General features: G+C 37.8%; 1 protein-coding gene across 6 annotated transcripts in view; it reads left to right on the top strand.

Moving 5' to 3' along the window:
- The window catches only part of marchf8 (membrane-associated ring finger (C3HC4) 8), an 82154-nt gene that overhangs the window by 45977 nt on the left and 17563 nt on the right, over positions 1–18614 (top strand). For all 6 annotated transcript variants that reach the window (XM_079473163.1, XM_079473160.1, XM_079473164.1 and 3 more), the window contains 2 exons: positions 12464–12514; positions 17016–17095. In XM_079473163.1, the coding sequence (XP_079329289.1) occupies positions 12464–12514; positions 17016–17095 (131 nt within the window). The remainder of the gene's footprint in view (positions 1–12463; positions 12515–17015; positions 17096–18614) is intronic.

Here is an 18614-nt window from a genome sequence, read left to right as displayed (position 1 = left end):
TTTGGATTTGCCGGCTATGTTTGCTGAATGACCCTCCATCACGCCATATAATTCCTGCTGTCTGTGTTGTGTACTACGGTCAGGGCTTTTATATTTGCTGGCAAGATGACACCACTGTGAAATCATTATCTCGATGGGTCTCTCGAAAACACAAAACTATTTTGAGGTGTAAAGCTCATGGGCGAACTTCTGGTGTTTGATATCGATTGGTGTCTGTTTTTTGACTCTGACATTTATAAAGTTTTCATTACTGCTGCTATCTAGGAAAACTATGACCTCAACTACTCTGGGTGTCAAGTGGAAACTCAATACAGTGCTGCAATTGTTGTTTATACAAAGTTAACAAGAAAATGTCATTTAAGTCGTAGTCCATTCGAAAATGTCATTTATTCACCCTCATGTCATTCCAAACATGACTTTCTTCTTGTCAAAACACAAAAGAAGATATTTTGAAGAATGTTGGTAACCAAACAACACAGACCCCCATTGATTTCATTGTATGGACACAAATATCCTCTTTTGTGTTCCACAGAAGAAAGAGTCGTATGGACGGTTTCATCTTAACAACATAAACAAACGTTAATGCGCATGCGCACTTTTGTGACCCCAACTGAACTTCCGGTACAGATTATCTCTGATAACAATCACAAGAAGCGTTACTTGGAATTTAGACTCCGATATCAAGCTCAACCGCTAGATATAAACGTCCGATACGGTTTGTTTAAATGCGACTGAATTAAAGGACCCATTCAACAAATTGTTTATTTAAAGAGCACGTTACCTGGATGTCCTAAAATTGACTGTCTTTCAGCGTGTAACGTAGCTTCCCTTCAATGTAAAAGATCACATAGTTGTTCATCAAAAAGTTCCTGATAAATAAATATATTGTCTCCCAAAATAAGGAGTCGACTCCGAACCATCCAAACAAGTAACTTCAGTTTTTAGTCTTTTGAGTGTAATCTTTACACGTAACGAATTAACAAATCTGCATAATCCCTGCATGCCCACGAAACACGTAAACTCCGACCTGCCCACAAACACTTGTGATAGTTTGTGTTTACATCATGTAGCGTAGCCGGAGACGCTGTGTTGTGTGCTGTGAAATCAAGCAGGTAGTTGTTTTCACTTCCAAATCCAAAGGATGATGATGTAAAGATCCAGAGGATACAAATATTTTCCCCACGATTGCACAGCAGTAAAATCCAAACCTTTTGGTATTTTACTGATCTACCTAATCAGGTGTGAGCCCACTATTTCCTAAAAATGTGTCGTCTAATGTAGCGTGTCTGTTGTTTTTATTACGTTGATTCATGATAGAGGATGTGTATAGATTTAGTTTCTAAGATGCAATGTTTCATAAGTCAGTTACGTTAGCATTGCAGCTATTGCATTAATGTGGCTTTTCTGTCATATGTTTACTGTTTGTCTGTGGGTCCTTTCGCTTACATAAGTGTCATTATGTTTATAACACCGATCAATGCCATTTTTTTTTTACCTTAGTATCTTCGTACCAGAGCACAGTGGGCTTGTGGAAGAAAAGGGTTTAGAAAAACTGAATCTTCGAACTACTTTGAGGGAACCGTTTAGAGATCTTTGAGAAATGGGGTGATATTAAATGCAGATTTTGAGAAAATGACAGTGTATTTGACCTTGGATGCATTTAAACCTGTTGTTGGGGACTCGAAAACGATATTATGACACTTAAAAATGGAACATAATAATGGGCTCTTTAATAAAATTTACATTCAACAAATCTTTTATTTAATACAATTATTATACAGTAAAATAAGAAGAATATAAATAGTTGTATTATTAGGCACTAGCCAAACACAAACCAAAAGTTAACTGGCGGTAAGGCGTGCGCGATTCCAATGAAACAGACTATAATGGTCATTAATGTGTGATTCATTCATTTATATACATTTTAATATTTGGGTGAACTATCATTTAAATGTAAGTAATGATAATTAATGAATGCCTTGTCACGCTAACTAAAGAACCGACAGATTTCCCTTTTATTTGATATAGTTTCTTGAACGCACCAATATCACCGATCGCTTATTCACAGAGATATCTCTGCCGATACCGAAGATTCAATTAATATTTCTTAACTTTCGGAATGTTGACTTAATATTGAACATCAAACCGGTGATGTTTCTTAACATTTTCTATACACCAAGCACAAATTCATAAAATGTTTCTGTCCTTTCTTGATTGACAGCATATATCGGCGGTTTTAAACTATCGAACGACTGAGTGAAAAATTGCTTCTATCGACCGATGCCGATTCGGCGCGTTTCTAATTAATGCTACAAGAAGTGTTACTTTTATCTTGTCGATGAATTTGAAGCATGAGCGATTGACACTTAGCATGTCTGTGTTGCCCCGTCTAACGTTAACTAGCTTTTACCTAGATTAACAAAAATGAGATGGCAAGTTTTCTCTTGTCTTTTAATGGATGCTTACTAAGCACATATACAGTTGGTTACATATGATCAGTTCTCTGTCGCATTGTTTTTCTGCTTCCTGATTGGTTGGTGGAGGATGCGTCCAGGGTAGGGGCCAGAGATTAGTGATCACATGGATCACCGTTTCAGACCTGTTGGGAGAGGAAGTCCGGATCGACCACAGGAAGTGTGTCATTTATTTGTGTTAGAAAATATCCCCTTTCTTTGCTTCCCGACCGGAGAGATAAATTGGGTGGGTGGATAGATGGGCTGTTATTAGGGATGACTCATGATCCAATACAGACCGGACCGAAAGGGACCCGAGGGTCTGGCTGATTTTGCTGTGTGTTGCAGATTATCCCTTTTCCGTCATGCTGTTTCAGTTCTTACTGCTCATCGATTCTTCAGCCTAAAGTTATAGACAGGCTTGTTCAGTCTGATAATGTGATATTACACATGATCAATTAGGAATGACTTGTGGAGAGAAAATCTTTTGTTACATCGTAGTGTCTGTTCTGGATGCTTATTGGCCTATTTAGTTTTCTATTTTTTCTATACTTTAGTAACAAATAAAGTACATCACCGTGTTTATATTTATATCAATGTAAACTTCATCTGTTGTTAATAAGGTGCTGTGAAAACATTGCATTGTTTGTTTGATCATTCTGACCAGCAACATTTGCTTAACCGATGGTGTGATTTAGAGGCGGCACAATTTGTCCATCCCACCAACAAGAAACTAGTGCACACGCACTTAATATATAACCTTGAATATATGATTGATAACAGCAATGTTTTCCTGCTGTTACTAGTTTAATAATTATGTACTGTTATATCATAGGGTATTCGAGTCTATAGTGAATTCTTTATTGCTTGTGATTTGAATCCTCATTTGCATTTCGACACAGGAAAGAGTGCAGAAGGTCACCAGGGATGACGGGGGTATCGGTGTTGACTTAGCGTAATAGTGGCTTTACATCCAACCGCATAAATGTGCCGTGGGCTGTTAAACCATAGAAATGTAGTTTCACTTTGAGATCATAACAATGTCAGAATGTGTTAGGTGTGCCAGTCTATTCCTTAATCTTTAACTTCTGGACTTTCAGTATTACTTGTGTGCTGTTATTACTTTCATTTTGTGAAATCATTGTCATTGAAACAACAGTTTAAGCAAAAGTCCCTTGCTGCGTAATAGATAAGGCTGCTATTCTGCTTGGGCTGTTTAGTGGGTATGTTAACATAATGTCTGTGTACTGTGGAATCAGTTGAGCCCAGACGAATACATTTATAAAAAGTCAACATCTAACGTATTATCAGGCCATTTGTTTGTATTCTGACCACAGTATATATGAAACACAGAAGCACAGTTAACTGAGAAAATGTGTTGTAGGCTCTGGTGCTAAACCGAAGTCCTAATGGTCTATTGTAATATTTAAAAAAACTACCGTTTCTTGTTTCTCTATTGTAGAAATGGATACAACAGTAGTGATATGGGAAAATATTAGGGATGCCACTTTTTAAAGACCAAGTATGAGTACTGATATTATTTCAAAGAGATGCCTTCACGCACAATACACAAGTACCTAAAAACTGGACAAATCTATAAATGCTCTACATACAAAAGTGGTAGGAAATGTTGCTATTTTGTGAATATTTCTATGTCATTGTGCGTGGTTGGGTGTAATTAAGTGAAACATTAAATGGACATGAAGTTACATGCAGTTTCCCATTTCAGTTGTTGAGAAATGACCATTTCCTGTGATTCAGTAGACTGTGCTTCTGTATTTACCTTTACTCAGATTGTAAATGTCCTTTTCACACTGTACCATGTGATCTCTGGTTCATAGGGTGGGGTTTTCCTGACAGGTCAGATGGATAAACTATGGCTAACAGCCGAGAGAGACCCTTAATTGTCGTCATTTCCCAGAGAATAAATTCCCCTCAGCCTGCTTTCAGCTTCTTTGATATTAAAATCTGAGCCTCCATTGTGCAATAAGTTTGTGCTCAAAGAGGAAATCGCTTCCATTCAGACTTCCTGAAAAATAGAATTACATTCCCAAAGCATCACGATCATTCTCATTATATCTGTTTTTCTCAAATCTCATGAATTTACACGCAAACATATTTGTGATTTAGATGAATAGTAAATAAACCCTACCCGTGTAGTGTTTAAGCTGTTTATTAGTTGAAATTACACTTTTGAATATGTTGTGATACAGTGAATTACTAAAGTTTAGATCCCACTGCGCTGTGTTGACACATCACATGAAAAGCGTTGATATTTGTCAAAATAAGATATGAAAAAAGCACAAGTACGTACAGTAAGTATTCACAGCCTTTGCTCAATACTTTTTTTGAGTACTATGCTACAAGCTTGTCACACCTATTTTTGTGCAGTTTCTCCCATTCGTCTTTGCAAGATCTCTCAAGCTCCATCAGGTTGGATGGGGAGCGTCGGTGCACAGCCATTTTCAGATCTCTCCAGAGATGTTCAATCGGGTTCAAGTCTGGGCTCTGGCTGGGCCACTCAAGGACATTCACAGAGTTGTCCTGTAGCCACTCCTTTGTTATCTTGGCTGTGTGCTTAGGGTCATTGTCCTGTTGGAAGATGAACCTTCGTCCCAGTCTGAGGTCCAGAGCCCTCTGGAGCAGGTTTTCATCGAGGATGTCTCTGTACATTTCTGCATTCATCTTTCCCTCGATCCTGACGAATCTCCCAGTTCCTGCCACTGAAAAACATCCCCACAGCATGATGCTGGCCACTCTGCCATACAGGCCTGATTGGTGGAGTGATGCAGAGATAGTTGTTCTTCTGGAAGGCTCTCCTCTCTCCACAGAGACATGCTGGAGCTCTGTCAGAGTGACCATCGGGTTATTGGTCACCTCCCTGACTAAGGCCCTTCTCCCATGATCGCTCAGTTTGGCCGGGCGGTCAGCTGTAGGAAGAGTCCTGATGGTTCCAAACTTCTTCCATTTACGGATGATGGAGGCCACTGTGCTCATTGGGACCTTCAATGCTGCAGAAATGTTTCTGTACCCTTCCCCAGATCTGTGCCTCGATACAATCCTGTCTCGGAGGTCGACAGACAATTTCTTGGACTTCATGGCTTGGTTTGTGCTCTGACATGCACTGTTAACTGTGGGACCTTATATAGACAGGTGTGTGACTTTCTAAATCATGTCCAATCAAGATGCAGAAACATCTCAAGGAAGATCAGTGGAAACAGGAGGCACCTGAGCTCAATTTTGAGTGTCAATTTTTTCGTTTTTAATACATTTGCAAAGATTTCAAACAAACTTCTTTCACGTTGTCGTTATGGGGTATTGTTTGTAGGATTCCGAGGAAAATAATGAATTGAATTCATTTTGGTATAAGGCTGTAACATGACAAAATGTGGAAAAAGTGAAGCGCTGTGAATACTTTCCGAATGCACTGTAAGCAGCTATGCTTTCATTTTGACATAATCTGAAATAAACTAAATGCATTCTGTGAATCAGCAGACCACTCAGACGGTCTTAAGAGGAGCAGCTGACTGTTCAAAACATTGCCAGAAAACAGACAAAACAGACACACGTCTTGTTTTCATGGCTGGAATTGAGATTGATTTCTTCCTCTTTGCTTGAGAAATTGATTAAAAGAAACAAAACAAAAAAGTGCACAAAAAGATATGGGCACAAAAAGAGTGTCTTTTCCACAGAGAAAATCCCCTAAACAGCAGAACCAGCTGTCATATGGACTCGGATACAAATACAGACTTGTGTGCGGTGTTGATGCCAGATATCAATTCTAGAAAGACTACTGACGCTTAGTTTTATTGTAATAAAACTGTATAAGACATCAAAAATCCTGATGCTATTTGTGAGGGCTGTATATGTCTTTACAATTCAGTTAAAGCTTTGATTGTTGCAGTGCAGTCTTTCACTGGATTTCTTTAAGAAACATGTGACTGTCCTCTGGGTCTGAGAGTCCGTGTAGGGAGAGCTTGATTTTTTTTCCAATTCAAAGACCACATGGAATAAACATGTTTTCAAGGTTTTCTGGCTTTTTATCGATGCCTTATGACCATCCATATGGCAGTGTTTCAAATGTACGGTCTTTTGACTTCCTGGAAAAAATACCAAAATAATGATGACTCATCTTACACTCAGAATATACACATTCTCGTCTGATAAAAAGCTTTTCTTTTCCCCAGATTCACCTGCATCTGACTTGCAAAAACAAGGTGAAAATCAAACTATCATTAAGGAATACATCACCACAAATAGGAAAATTGTGTTTGCCACACAGTTTCACATTGGGTACATAGATAACATGATCACACCTACTGTATCTGTCATATACAGCTGCGGAAAAAATTAGGAGACCATTTCAGAGACCATTTTTCTGATTTTTAAACTACTAACAACATTTCTCCCAAATTTCAAACAAGAATATTGTTGATTTTTGCATTTATTTGCAGAAAATGAAATAACAAAAAAGATGCTCTGCAGTATTTGAGTTATGAAAAATACAAAGAAAACAAGTTCATATTCACTTTTAAGAAATACAGCAGTAATAGTACATGTACTTATATTTGGGAAAAATTCTTAAATATTGTTTTTTATGGGGTTACCTTATGTCTTCTTGTCACGCTGTCAGTCTTTCACATGGCTGTTAGATGATTTTGTTGAATATCGACAAAATCAAACCTCAGGAAAGACAAAGACTGGACTGTTAAGACCATCATACATCTTTTCTAGATGCTTTTGAAATGAAAATACGCAGAAGTGTCTTATTTTCCCCACGGCTGTACACTAAATGAGTGATGATAAAAAACATGATGTTCTCCACTTATTTGTCTCTCCTCAACGTCTTGAAGGAAATATGAAAGCCCAAATTTCATCAGCCGGTATTCAAGCGTTTGTTGTGTTAATTTAATTCAGCTGCTTCCTCTGTTTTCATCTCTGTATACACCCACACATTCATACTCCATATTAAAGAGTCGGACCAATAATCTCAGCACAGATGATCGTGTGTATGACAAGCGGTTTCACAGAAACAAACATTTACCTTGAATGCAGTAGCAGCTAGGTCATTAGCAACGTTCTGTCCCTTTCAGCCCCTAGCGGACACAAGCATCTGTCACAATGACAACATGAACGTTCATCACAAACTGTTGCATGTGCACAGCGCTTGGCTTATATTATTTATCAAAGTGAACACCGTTCTTAAATAAAAATAGAAATGCTAGAACGTCATAGACCTAATAACAATGAATGCAAATAAACATTAGTCTGTCAAACGATTCAAATGATTCAGAACAAAAGTTTGCGTTTGCATAATATATCACTGAGTACTATGAAAATACAAAGTTAATATGCCAACACATTCATGTATACATATTTAGGAAACATTCACAAACAATATACCCATTTTGAAATTGTTTATATTTTTCTTAAATATATTTATATTATATTCTTATAATTTTGATATTCTGTGTCTGATTCATTGTTTGACAGCCCTAATTGGTATACCGCATTTTTACCGTTTTTATGAGCAGCCCCATAGCAGCATCATGTAAATCACAAAAATATTATTTGTAAGTTGTTGAAATTGGGTTGTTATACTAAAATGTGTCATCATGTAAATTTGCCTTATTAAAAAAAATAATTGTGTAATTTTACTTTTAGTATACAGCTTTACAGTTTTGATCTATAATTTATGGAATTCGGTTGTGTTTTACAATGTATGTAATCTAACGGTTTTATCTCTCATTTCTCAAACAGTTTGATATCATCACTGTCCTTCTGAAACCTTGAATGTCCAAATTTGTAGTGGAAGAAACGCACTTTCTTTTTTAATGAATACACTTTTTAATACTTTTTATTTGTTCGGAATTTGCAAAACCCAGTACAAACATAAAGGTTGAGTAATGATTTATGACAAAAATTTTAATATGGAAATATGGAGTTACGAGGTGTCAGAAGCACAGCAGTGATATGTAATGCTGTATGTATAAAGATCGTATTTTTGTTCGATTAAAACATCCTCTTAACCGTAATCTTACTGTATCCTTTGACCAGAACACTTTGAGAAACATACATTTATCTTCGCTTTGAAAATAAACCCCACACATGTCCTCAAAATACTATTACGTCATTTCCAGTCAAATGCAATAAAAAATCCAGAGCTGCCTTAGCACGCAAGGAATGTGAAAAGCCGAACAAAAAAAGAGGGATAATGAAATGACAGCGATTGTGAGACTGTAGAAGGGATCTCATTCGATGTCTGTTCCTCCTCAGCGCTGTTACTGCGTTTAGCTGTCTGCAGAGGCAATGAGACATGGAGATAGAGAGTGTGAGAGATGGAGAGAGAAAGCAGCCAGATGAGCCTATGCAGAATGACCATCTGTCACAGGCCTACATTCAGCACAGATAACAAGCTCTGCTCAGCCAGCAGGATAATTCAATCTTCTTTGTGAGACTCGCCCTCTTCCCAGACACGCCACAGATACCTGGACGAGGTTAGGCTTGAATGCTCGCTGCAAAGCTTTAACCGATAACAGTGCGACCTTGTGGAAATGATGGTGACGGTGTTATGAGGTAACCACACACGAAACCTTTTTCTTAGAAACGGAAATCAGCAGTTTAGTTTGGTATGCCAACAGACCCACAAACATTCACAGACCATCAGATAAACATTGTTTATACTCTAAAATAACCGGTTCCTTTGTAAATAGATTTTTATCAGTCTGCCAGGGGTCTGCATTGAAGAAGTTCAAACGTCCCAGAATTACGTTTTCAGTTTTTTTCATAATACAGCATGAATACAATTTCATTTGTTGTGCAATATGATTAACTATTAAATTACTGTAAATGATCTAAACCAAGGCAACACAAGTCTAGTAGTAATTGTGTCTTCATATCAGTTATACAGAGCTTGAAGTATTAGGATCCAATGCGCATGACAACAAGAAATCAGTAATTGTTCTTTGCTCCAAAAATTCCACATTTCCATGTTAAAGTATAAAACTCTCAGAGAATGCAGCAGATCTTCTCTGTCGGGGATTGAGTTTCATGTGACGCACAGAGCAACAAGGAAGTTCCTAAACTAATCTTCAGTAAAGTTTACAGTAAGTCCAAAGAGGAATCATTTATTCATGAACTACGCACCCTTCCCAGCATCCCACTTACACAGACAGAAGCCAGAGAGACTGTTGAAAAGTTGAATATTCCAAGTTTTTCATTCTTCCAAGTTTTTTGCCAGTGTTATTATAAGCTTTGTTTAACATTTACTCATGATTGCTCATTATTCGAACATGCCGAGTGATTTGTAGATAGCGCTCATCTAATTGAAACCTCACAGTGCTGTTTTCTCCTCTAATCGTCCCTGTCATATTGTATTGAAGCGGCAGGCATGCATTTGTCATCTCATTATATTATCTGTGCACTCATGGAAACCTTGAAGCTCGCCTCATTATTCTGGATCTGCCCACTCGCTGATGAAGCGCTGCGGATACATAACAACATCGCATTAGCGCTTCATTTCTGCTGTCGCCTTTACACAGCCACGACACACCTGGAGTGCAGTTAACATTCAACTGTATCGCCGGTGAAAGAACCCGAAACCCACTGTAAAAATATCTCCAATTTCAGCTGACTTTCATTTCTAAGTGAACTCAAATTTGTTAAAATTAAGTCAATTGAACTTAGTTCAGTACTTTTGGTCTGTGATGAGAGATTTCTCCCTCTAAAGAGGTCAAAAATAAGGGTCTGATGACTTTATTTGGTTGCTATTGTTTCTCAGCTGTCGCATTACTTCATTTTAATTGAATCCCTGAAATCAAACCTCATGGTTTTTTTTATGTTTCTTTCATAGATAAAGGCATTTGCTATAAACTAATACTATCAAATTTAATCAAAAATGTAATTGAATATAAATATAAAAATGTTGCTTTTGTTTTGTATATTCAGCTCAATTCATTCATTCAAATTGATTTTAAACAGTAAAGGTTATAAGGACATGAACGTACCCTCTTGAGTGCATCTGTATGGAAGCTGAGTGTAGATGAGCTATTTTTGTATATAGCTTAATAACACATACAGTAGCCAGCAGGGATTAAAGCGCTCCGTCCCCTTCCGCTGCTATCTCCATGGTTACAGCTAAAGGCTAGAGACATGAGTAAAAGAAGTAATGATTAAAGATAAAGAGTTTATCCTTCTGCTGCTTCACATGCTTTCACACGTATTAGACCCCTCAGCAGACTTCAGTACAAAACATTGAGCTCTCACACACATCATAACACATGCTACCAGAGGCCTCTGCCCCAGCGTTCATACAGGGCGGGAATACCAATTTGGCACGTGCAAGTTTTCATCGGGTTCTTTCTTTTAGTTGTTTTTTAATGATTATCCGAGTTATAATCATTGGCAGGGGACGTCTTGTGAGTTCATGTGCCTTAATGGGATTGGAGAGTCTGTTGGTACGTTGGATGAGATGCCAGCAGTAACCACCGACTGTTTTTCTACCTGGGAAATATCTGAATCCGAAATGCAGTTTGATGAAAGTCATAAAGAAAAGCGTTTAAAATAACATCTCTATCACAGACATTTCTCAGAGTAGTTACAATAGCTGAATAAAGCCACAGTATCTGCTATATATGCTTTTTACTGAGGTTGTGTGAAAAACGAACTTGTACGTTATATTCGTAGGAATTAAAATCACAACTGAAACACAAATTCCTCTGGGGAAGCTGGTGGCAACCAACAGGGTTTTTTGTGTTGTGTGTACAGTCTGTTTATAAACTCTTGGGTGTTTCAGTCAGTTCAAAGAGAACAAATAGAAGAGACGTCTGACAGATCTAGTTTTTCACTGAAGCATATACAGTAGATGTATTTTTTCTTCATAGCACAAGGACCGCGATTGAGAATAAGCTTGTCTGAGGAAAGAATCAGAAAGTATTTATATGAATATGATATTGATTCTGCTAAGCAAATGTCTGCGTGAGCATGGATTCAATCAGCATGACTTTGCATCAAACCCCTATCCGTAGACAAAGCTAATACAAGATTTCAAAGACAAACAGGTGACTGTCTCTGACAAAGATTGAAACTTGAGTACGTTGTCATCATGTGCTTTCTTTCTGAAGATCAAGAGTCTTTGCAAATATCCAAATATCATCAAGAAAGAATGGTTGCAAATGGTTGACATACACATAAAAAATCTACCATAATAAAAGTCACTTATTATATGAGCAAAGCTTTCTTTGTTTTCAATGAATCACACACAGGATGCTATTAGAACGCTCCCAGATCTTTCTGAAAAAACATAATGAACGAAACTAAAATAAATGTTTTGAAATTGATTTTAATTGTCTTAAATTGAATAAAAAATTCACTAGTGACCTTAGACTTTTGGACCACACTGTGTGTTGTAAATATAATTTAGTGATAACAACAATGAACATCTTATAATTAAAATGAAAATGAAAATGAAGGCTCTTGACAGACTTTGAAGTGCCACAACAAAGAACTGATCTGTTCATCAGACAAACAATCTCAAAGCCAATAATGTCAAAATGGTTCTCTCTGCCTGTCCTTGCGCATTTTCAACTGCTTGGCATCCATGTTTGTATTGCAATTGATCAAACAAGTGTCACAGAGAGAAACATACTGTGTTAATATACCCACTCACAGCTGACCTATAAATAATAATACAGACATCTCTCCTCGATGCTTGAGGGAAGTATTGACCAGCTGAAAATGAAAACTGTTCAATTAGAGCCATCGTTTTGTTGAATCTCTTGTGTTATTTTCTTCTCGTGTGGGTGTATTTAATCTTTTAAAGTGTGCAAGATTGTAGAGTACAACGAGAATCGCAATTGAAGGTTCCAGTGTTATTAAAAAACACTTTTTTTGAGGTCAGTCGCTGTAGACTTTCCTTAAAAGTTGTTTTTCTGCCTTTTTGATCTCTTTGTTTCTTTTGAATGTAAGTGTAAGCGCTGTTCTCAAAACCCTTTTGTTCCTCTCTTTCACAGAATGAGAAGCCGCTCGGTCATTCTGCAAGCAGGTCCAGCAACATTTCAAAGGTATGAAAATGTGTTTTCCTTCGTTTCCTGCTTAGAATGATATTAGGTGATCGAGACAGAAGGTCCATAGCGCTCCATGGGGTCTGCAACTGCTTTTTTCTTTCTTATTCTGTCAACATTTCAAAGTAAGACATTTCAAAGAAAATTAATGTAAAAAAAGTGACACATTTGATGGTTAGACCATTTTGTCTACGTAAGAAGTAAATATACATGTAAAAAATAGCTGACCTCCACTACTTACGTAGACACTTTCACTGTGTTTTTTTTCCGCAAAAGAAATCTTTGTGTTCTGACAATTGAATATTCCCTTTTCACAAGGACATCTGTATGTTATAAAACCCATTACGAGCTCGAAATCATTCTCTATGCATGTAAACAAATGCACAAATGCTTGGCCATCTCATCTCCAGCACACGGTCCCATTGTATGTCCATTTTACTACGGCAGTAATAAAACTACACTGTACTCTGTACAGATACTTTCAGATGTCATCTCTTCTATTTGTTGCTCCATCATGAAAAATTAAGAAATTGGCATAGTTAATGTAATTCAGTTCTATTCTAGACGCTTTCGTGGATACATGGATTGGGATATGTTTTGGGTTCAATGGTGCAACGTTTCTTTTTGCATCCACTATTCACTATGAAAGGCATGGAGTGATAAAGCTAGTACTGAGTTCAAGCTAGGATTGACAGTAAAAGTGTGTCCGGCAACAGGGATCTCTGCCTCTTAGTGGAGATTTACTGCACTTCTGCGTAACATTGAGCCTCTTAACAGATAAACTCTTTACATGCATTAATACATGTCAGGGTCACCTGCTCTGTGAAATGCTCCACTATTCGAGCTCAAGACTGTTCAGCTATTGAACACAACACGTCTATGCTGTTTTCACTCGCGATTCATTTGATCTAACTGACCAATCCTACCTTAGCAACAGTCGCCAACCATCAAATATCACAGGGGTTCCCAAGGTAGGGTTCGGGACCCCCGGGGTGTCACAAGGCTGCAAGGGTGTGCTTGCAATATGATATCCAAAAGTCATTTTTTATTATTAGGAATAGCGTAAGTGTAACACAACTTGAAAATATTAGTTGAGATAAAATGAAACCATGCAAGTAAAAAGCCATCAGCCTTTGGAATTTGCTCCCCCTCGATCGTGTCCCATTGGACCTTTAAACTTTTATCAATGATTATAAAATACCTTCACATTTTGCATTCATATCAACTGCAAAGCATACTGGAATTTACATTAGCAGGTTCTGTTAAAAAAAACCCCAGTAATTTGTCCTCGGGTATCCTCCAGAAGTTCAAGTGTGACAGCGTCTTTAATGGCACTCATGAATAAAAGACAACCACTAGCAATTCCCACGACTTTGATTGTAGTCAAAGAGAAAAGATTGTCTTCATTCATATTCAGAGCCTAGTACAGCACACTCAACAGCCTGTTTACATGCCTCGAGCATCAGACTGATCCGTGTTAAGCCCCGATGGACAGCAGGGTCTTATCATTTTGAGCTCATTCATCTATAGAAATAAAATAAGAGGTCCCATTACAGTTGTTATCTATTCTATGTCCAACATGCACGCATGCTGTATGACGAGGTTTTGACTGCAGAGAAACCCACAGGGTCCTAACGGGGATCTATGGGGTATTCCTGTCGTCTTTCAGTCTCGCATTAAGCAGTCAAACAAACCATCACATTGAAATGATCCTTGTGTTGTATTACCTAGAATCCTCCCAGCTGGGTTCCTCCCCAATCCATTTCATCATTACAAAGTAGTTTGACAGTTAATAAAAAATTCAACGTATTCTGAGTTTTTCCCTAACCAGACACTACTGCAACTTACAATGAGTGACAATTTGTAGGTGTCTGGGTTTCTGTCAGAGAACCGTTGTGCTGGGAATCCCCACCCACCATAATTCATTACATATTATCCGACAGTTATTATGCATTAAATTAAGACGAACAAACAAAACTTTGTTTAGACACATTTGTTTTACATTTTCTTTTTAATTTGAGCTTATGAAGCTGTCTATCTGAATGCTTTATCCCATTGTTTGTTTCCCTGCTTTAGGAAGATGATATGCAGTTCAAGCACATTAAGTATAGTGTTGGAGAGGGTGGAGTGCCTTTAGTTTATGAGGGAACATCTGTTGTGAAGCTCACATCAACTTTCACACGAGTGATTGACAGACCGTCCCCATGGCAGCATCTGTGTTCATTTCCATAATCATTCTGTAAACTCAAATTCAGCAGATGAGAATGTACAAACAATTAGCCGTAGAGTTAATGTGCTTCCAGCAAATTGGTTCAGGTTGAACAGCCTGGAAACTAAACCTCACTTATTTTAATGGTTTGTATTTAGTCCTGCTTGTCATTTTGTTTTTCTCAACAACTTTTTCCTAATTTCCCTTTGATTGCTTTTCGAGTCACTCTGAAAGTTTACATGCTGCCTAACTCCACCTCAAACACAAAATCATACCGACTGCAGTCCTCATTATTTATCAGTAATACACACAGAATGATTTAAAAATGAAAATTTTAGTCCTAATATAGTGGTGCTAATAGAGAAAACATATGATAAGATATTTAGAATCAAATTGTATAAAGGCAGAATACATTGATAAGACTGAAGGTATCTTCAAAATAAAGTTTGACTGGAATATGTCAAGCATTTTGCCTTACGGAGATTTAGAAGCATGATTAAAAGTGAGGGATTTAAACCAGTACTGCCTTGCAAACACTGTGAGTGTTGAATAAACACATTTGGCGGTAGTTTTGCTTTTTATAGTGTTGTCTTCTCTGGTTTCAGTAATGCTATGCAAGGGTTTATGCTAACGGCAATATTAGTTTACTGAAAACAACTTCCAGAGAGTCCCTGAGAGATAGAACATTGCTTTCCACAAACAAGCATCTTTTACACGAACGTTTTTGACTGGTTGCTAGAATTCACACTTTAAAGTGTATTTAGAGGCAATTCCTTCACTGTTTTCTATCGCTCACATGTTAACTCGTGTGTTGATGCGTGTGAGTCACCATCTGATATATGAGCGGTTGCTGTGCTATTCTGACAGGAGTTTGTTATTTTTGTTAACTTGCACATATGCACGTGATTTTATGTCTTAATAACCTTGCCTTCTGTCAGGCTCGAAAATACACCTTACCTGTCTGACTGAAGCTGAAGTGACTCCAGAGAGATAATCACATTCACACAGTTGTCACGCGCCCCTCTCCTCCACACAGAAACACACAAGATGTTATGAAAATATGCACGCATATCTTCAGTTCCCATAAAGCAGCATTCACAGCAGAAATATTGCATGTGAAGAATCATTTAAAATCACATGGTTGGATCGGCGCAGAGTTGCTTGTGTAAGGAGAATGCTCACTCACGGATATTTCCACACATCTTTTGCATTAAGAGCATACTTTATTTCCTAGTGTTTCTTCAAACATTATTGGTCAAATGTGAGGGTGTGCCAGCTTCTATGTGTGTGTGGAGGGCACTTCTGGACACTCCATCCTGTATTGATCGCTGTCAGGCTCCGGGCTGTAAATTCTCTGTTGGTTACAGATAGAATCGATAGGTAATTAGTCTGGGATATAAATGGTGGAATCCAACAATGCACATGTGTTCCATGCTCCTCTATTTTCATAATAGTTTTGGATTTTTGAGAAATACATTTAAGTGAAGTGTACTGTAAGTTTTCAAAATGTAACCAACAGTGATAATACCATTTTAATACTGAATTATTTCTTGCTATATTACTATAACACTATTCTTTTGCTGAGGCATGAGTGCATTCACTCATAGAGAGCATGCTTTCCATTTTTATATGCCACGTTTATCACGTGTGTTGTCGCTATAAAAACAATGTGCTTGTTGTAAAGACATGAAGCTCAGTTTTAAACAAATTTAGCATTTGTCTTGTGTATTCCCCCTTAAACAGAACAATGTGTTAGAGAAACACTTCTTATCTAGTGACTTCTCTTCAGTTTTGTTATTACTGGAAGCACAGGCTCACACAGCCACACTGATATGTGGTGTATTTTAAGCTTCACAGACACATTCTGTGGACTAAAAGTGTTGTTACGTTTTGAAAATCCGGATCTTTCATCATTTCCTCTTGTCATTTCAACCCTGTTGGTGTACTTCGCGGAACACAAAAGAAGATATTAGGAAGAATGTTGTTAACCGACACTCATTGACTTGCATTGGATTTGTGTCCATACAATATAAGGGAACGGGGGTCAGCCCTGCTCGGTTACCAACTTTCTTTAAAATGTTCTCATTTGTGTTCGGCAGACGAAAGAAAGTCATACATGTTTGAAATGACATGAGGGTGAATAATGACTGAATTTTCACCTTTAAGGTTTTGGTGTGTTTTTTATACATTGTTAACCCTCTGAAATGTGGGAAGTTCTGCACTATTATTTCTCAGGTTTAGTTTCTATAATTTGTCTAATATGCTACTGTTGTGTCTTTGTTTTCTGTGTAGGCAGGCAGTCCGACATCTGTTAATGCTCCCTGTAGTTTCCAGAGAACTTCCGTGACGCCTTCTAACCAGGATATATGCAGGTACACATCCTCTGCCCTGATGCTGTGCTCTTTGTGCCCCTGCTGTACGGCCATGTCAAGTAAGCTAGACGTCTCTATGAACGTGATACAAGGGCAGTGAAAGTTCTAGAGAGAGATTCAAAGTAAATACTGCAACTCTTAAAGGAACAACTCGAATAGGGCTGGGCGATATATATTATGATTAAATACGGCAACATCTGAAAGCCAGAGGGTGCCCTCACACAGAAACTCAGATTATGGCACAGAAGAAGAACGATTTACACAAACACACAAGCTGTGTCTCGTTTCGGAAGGCTGCGTACTCCGGAGGTCTCATTTGAAGCCTGCTACGTCATCAAGGCTGTCACGTTTCATAAAAGCAGGTAGGACACTCCGTATGCACCCTTCTAATGCGACCTACTTTCACGAGAATTCGGAGGACATGTGGGTGTATCCTTCGTTGCTAGATATAACCCACAATTCTTTGCGTCGGCCCACCGTATGTTATTTGAATCAATTCAATCCAATTTGTGGTGTTTAAATGTTTACAAATGTGTGTCATGTTTTTTTAAACAGTAAGGCAAAAATGGTACATTGGCTTAACTCTTTTGGCATCATTAAGGTTAAAAGTAACCGACCTTTTAGCTCTTAAAATCATGTAGAAATCATTTTCATTAATTTGACAGGTCTGCGAGTGCAATGTGTTGTCATAGCACATGGTACTTACTGTTTCTTTTTCTGCCAGTATGTCCTACGAAGGACCTCTCGTTTAACTCTAAGTTGAGAATCCTCCGTATACCGCCATCTTTAGAGGATGATACCTCTGGAGGACACAAGGACGCATCCTTACGAAACGAGACACAGCTACACACACACACACACACACACACACACAGGAAATGACAATGGTGATATTCTATGTTCTTCAAACCTTTTCAGGTATTTGCATGATGATAAAGTATATTTATAATGATGATATTTGACAAGTGTTGCTTTTAATAAATGCACGTTATCTCGTAGTGATTTAGATCACGCAGAACTTCCTACTGATAAAAGACCCCAAGTTCACGGAAGAGCTGTGCATAAAACAGACAATCGATTTAGACATGTATAATTAGTGTGAATCACAATATATATATATCACCCAGCCCACCATAAATAAAGACAATTCTTGATTTTCTTAACCTTACTTTTTCACATCTGCAATATCAGAAAATACATCTTCGAAGAATTGACCCTTCACAAGGCCTGCCCCTTTTGTTAAGTCCGACATCAGCCAAAGTGCTCCCACTACTCCTAAAGAGTATTTATTGAAATGATGATTTCTGGAAAGAAATCATGTGTACTTTCAGCCAAAAATATAAGGTCTGCAATATGTATTTGAAGTATATATGTAGGATGTGAAAGTGACAAAGAAACCAAGATCGAAGCTATAGTCTACAGATTATAATATAAAACTACTGTAACAGTAGCCTATAGTGTGCTTGACACTTGGTTTCTGACACGTTTAGGCAACGGGTGAAACTGTGATTATGACCAT

The sequence above is a fragment of the Barbatula barbatula genome (assembly GCF_947034865.1).
Source record: "Barbatula barbatula genome assembly, chromosome: 14".
In the NCBI taxonomy this organism is placed as follows: domain Eukaryota; kingdom Metazoa; phylum Chordata; class Actinopteri; order Cypriniformes; family Nemacheilidae; genus Barbatula; species Barbatula barbatula.
The sequence above is the reverse complement of the archived record's forward strand: the minus strand, read 5'-3'. Positions and strand labels throughout refer to the sequence as shown.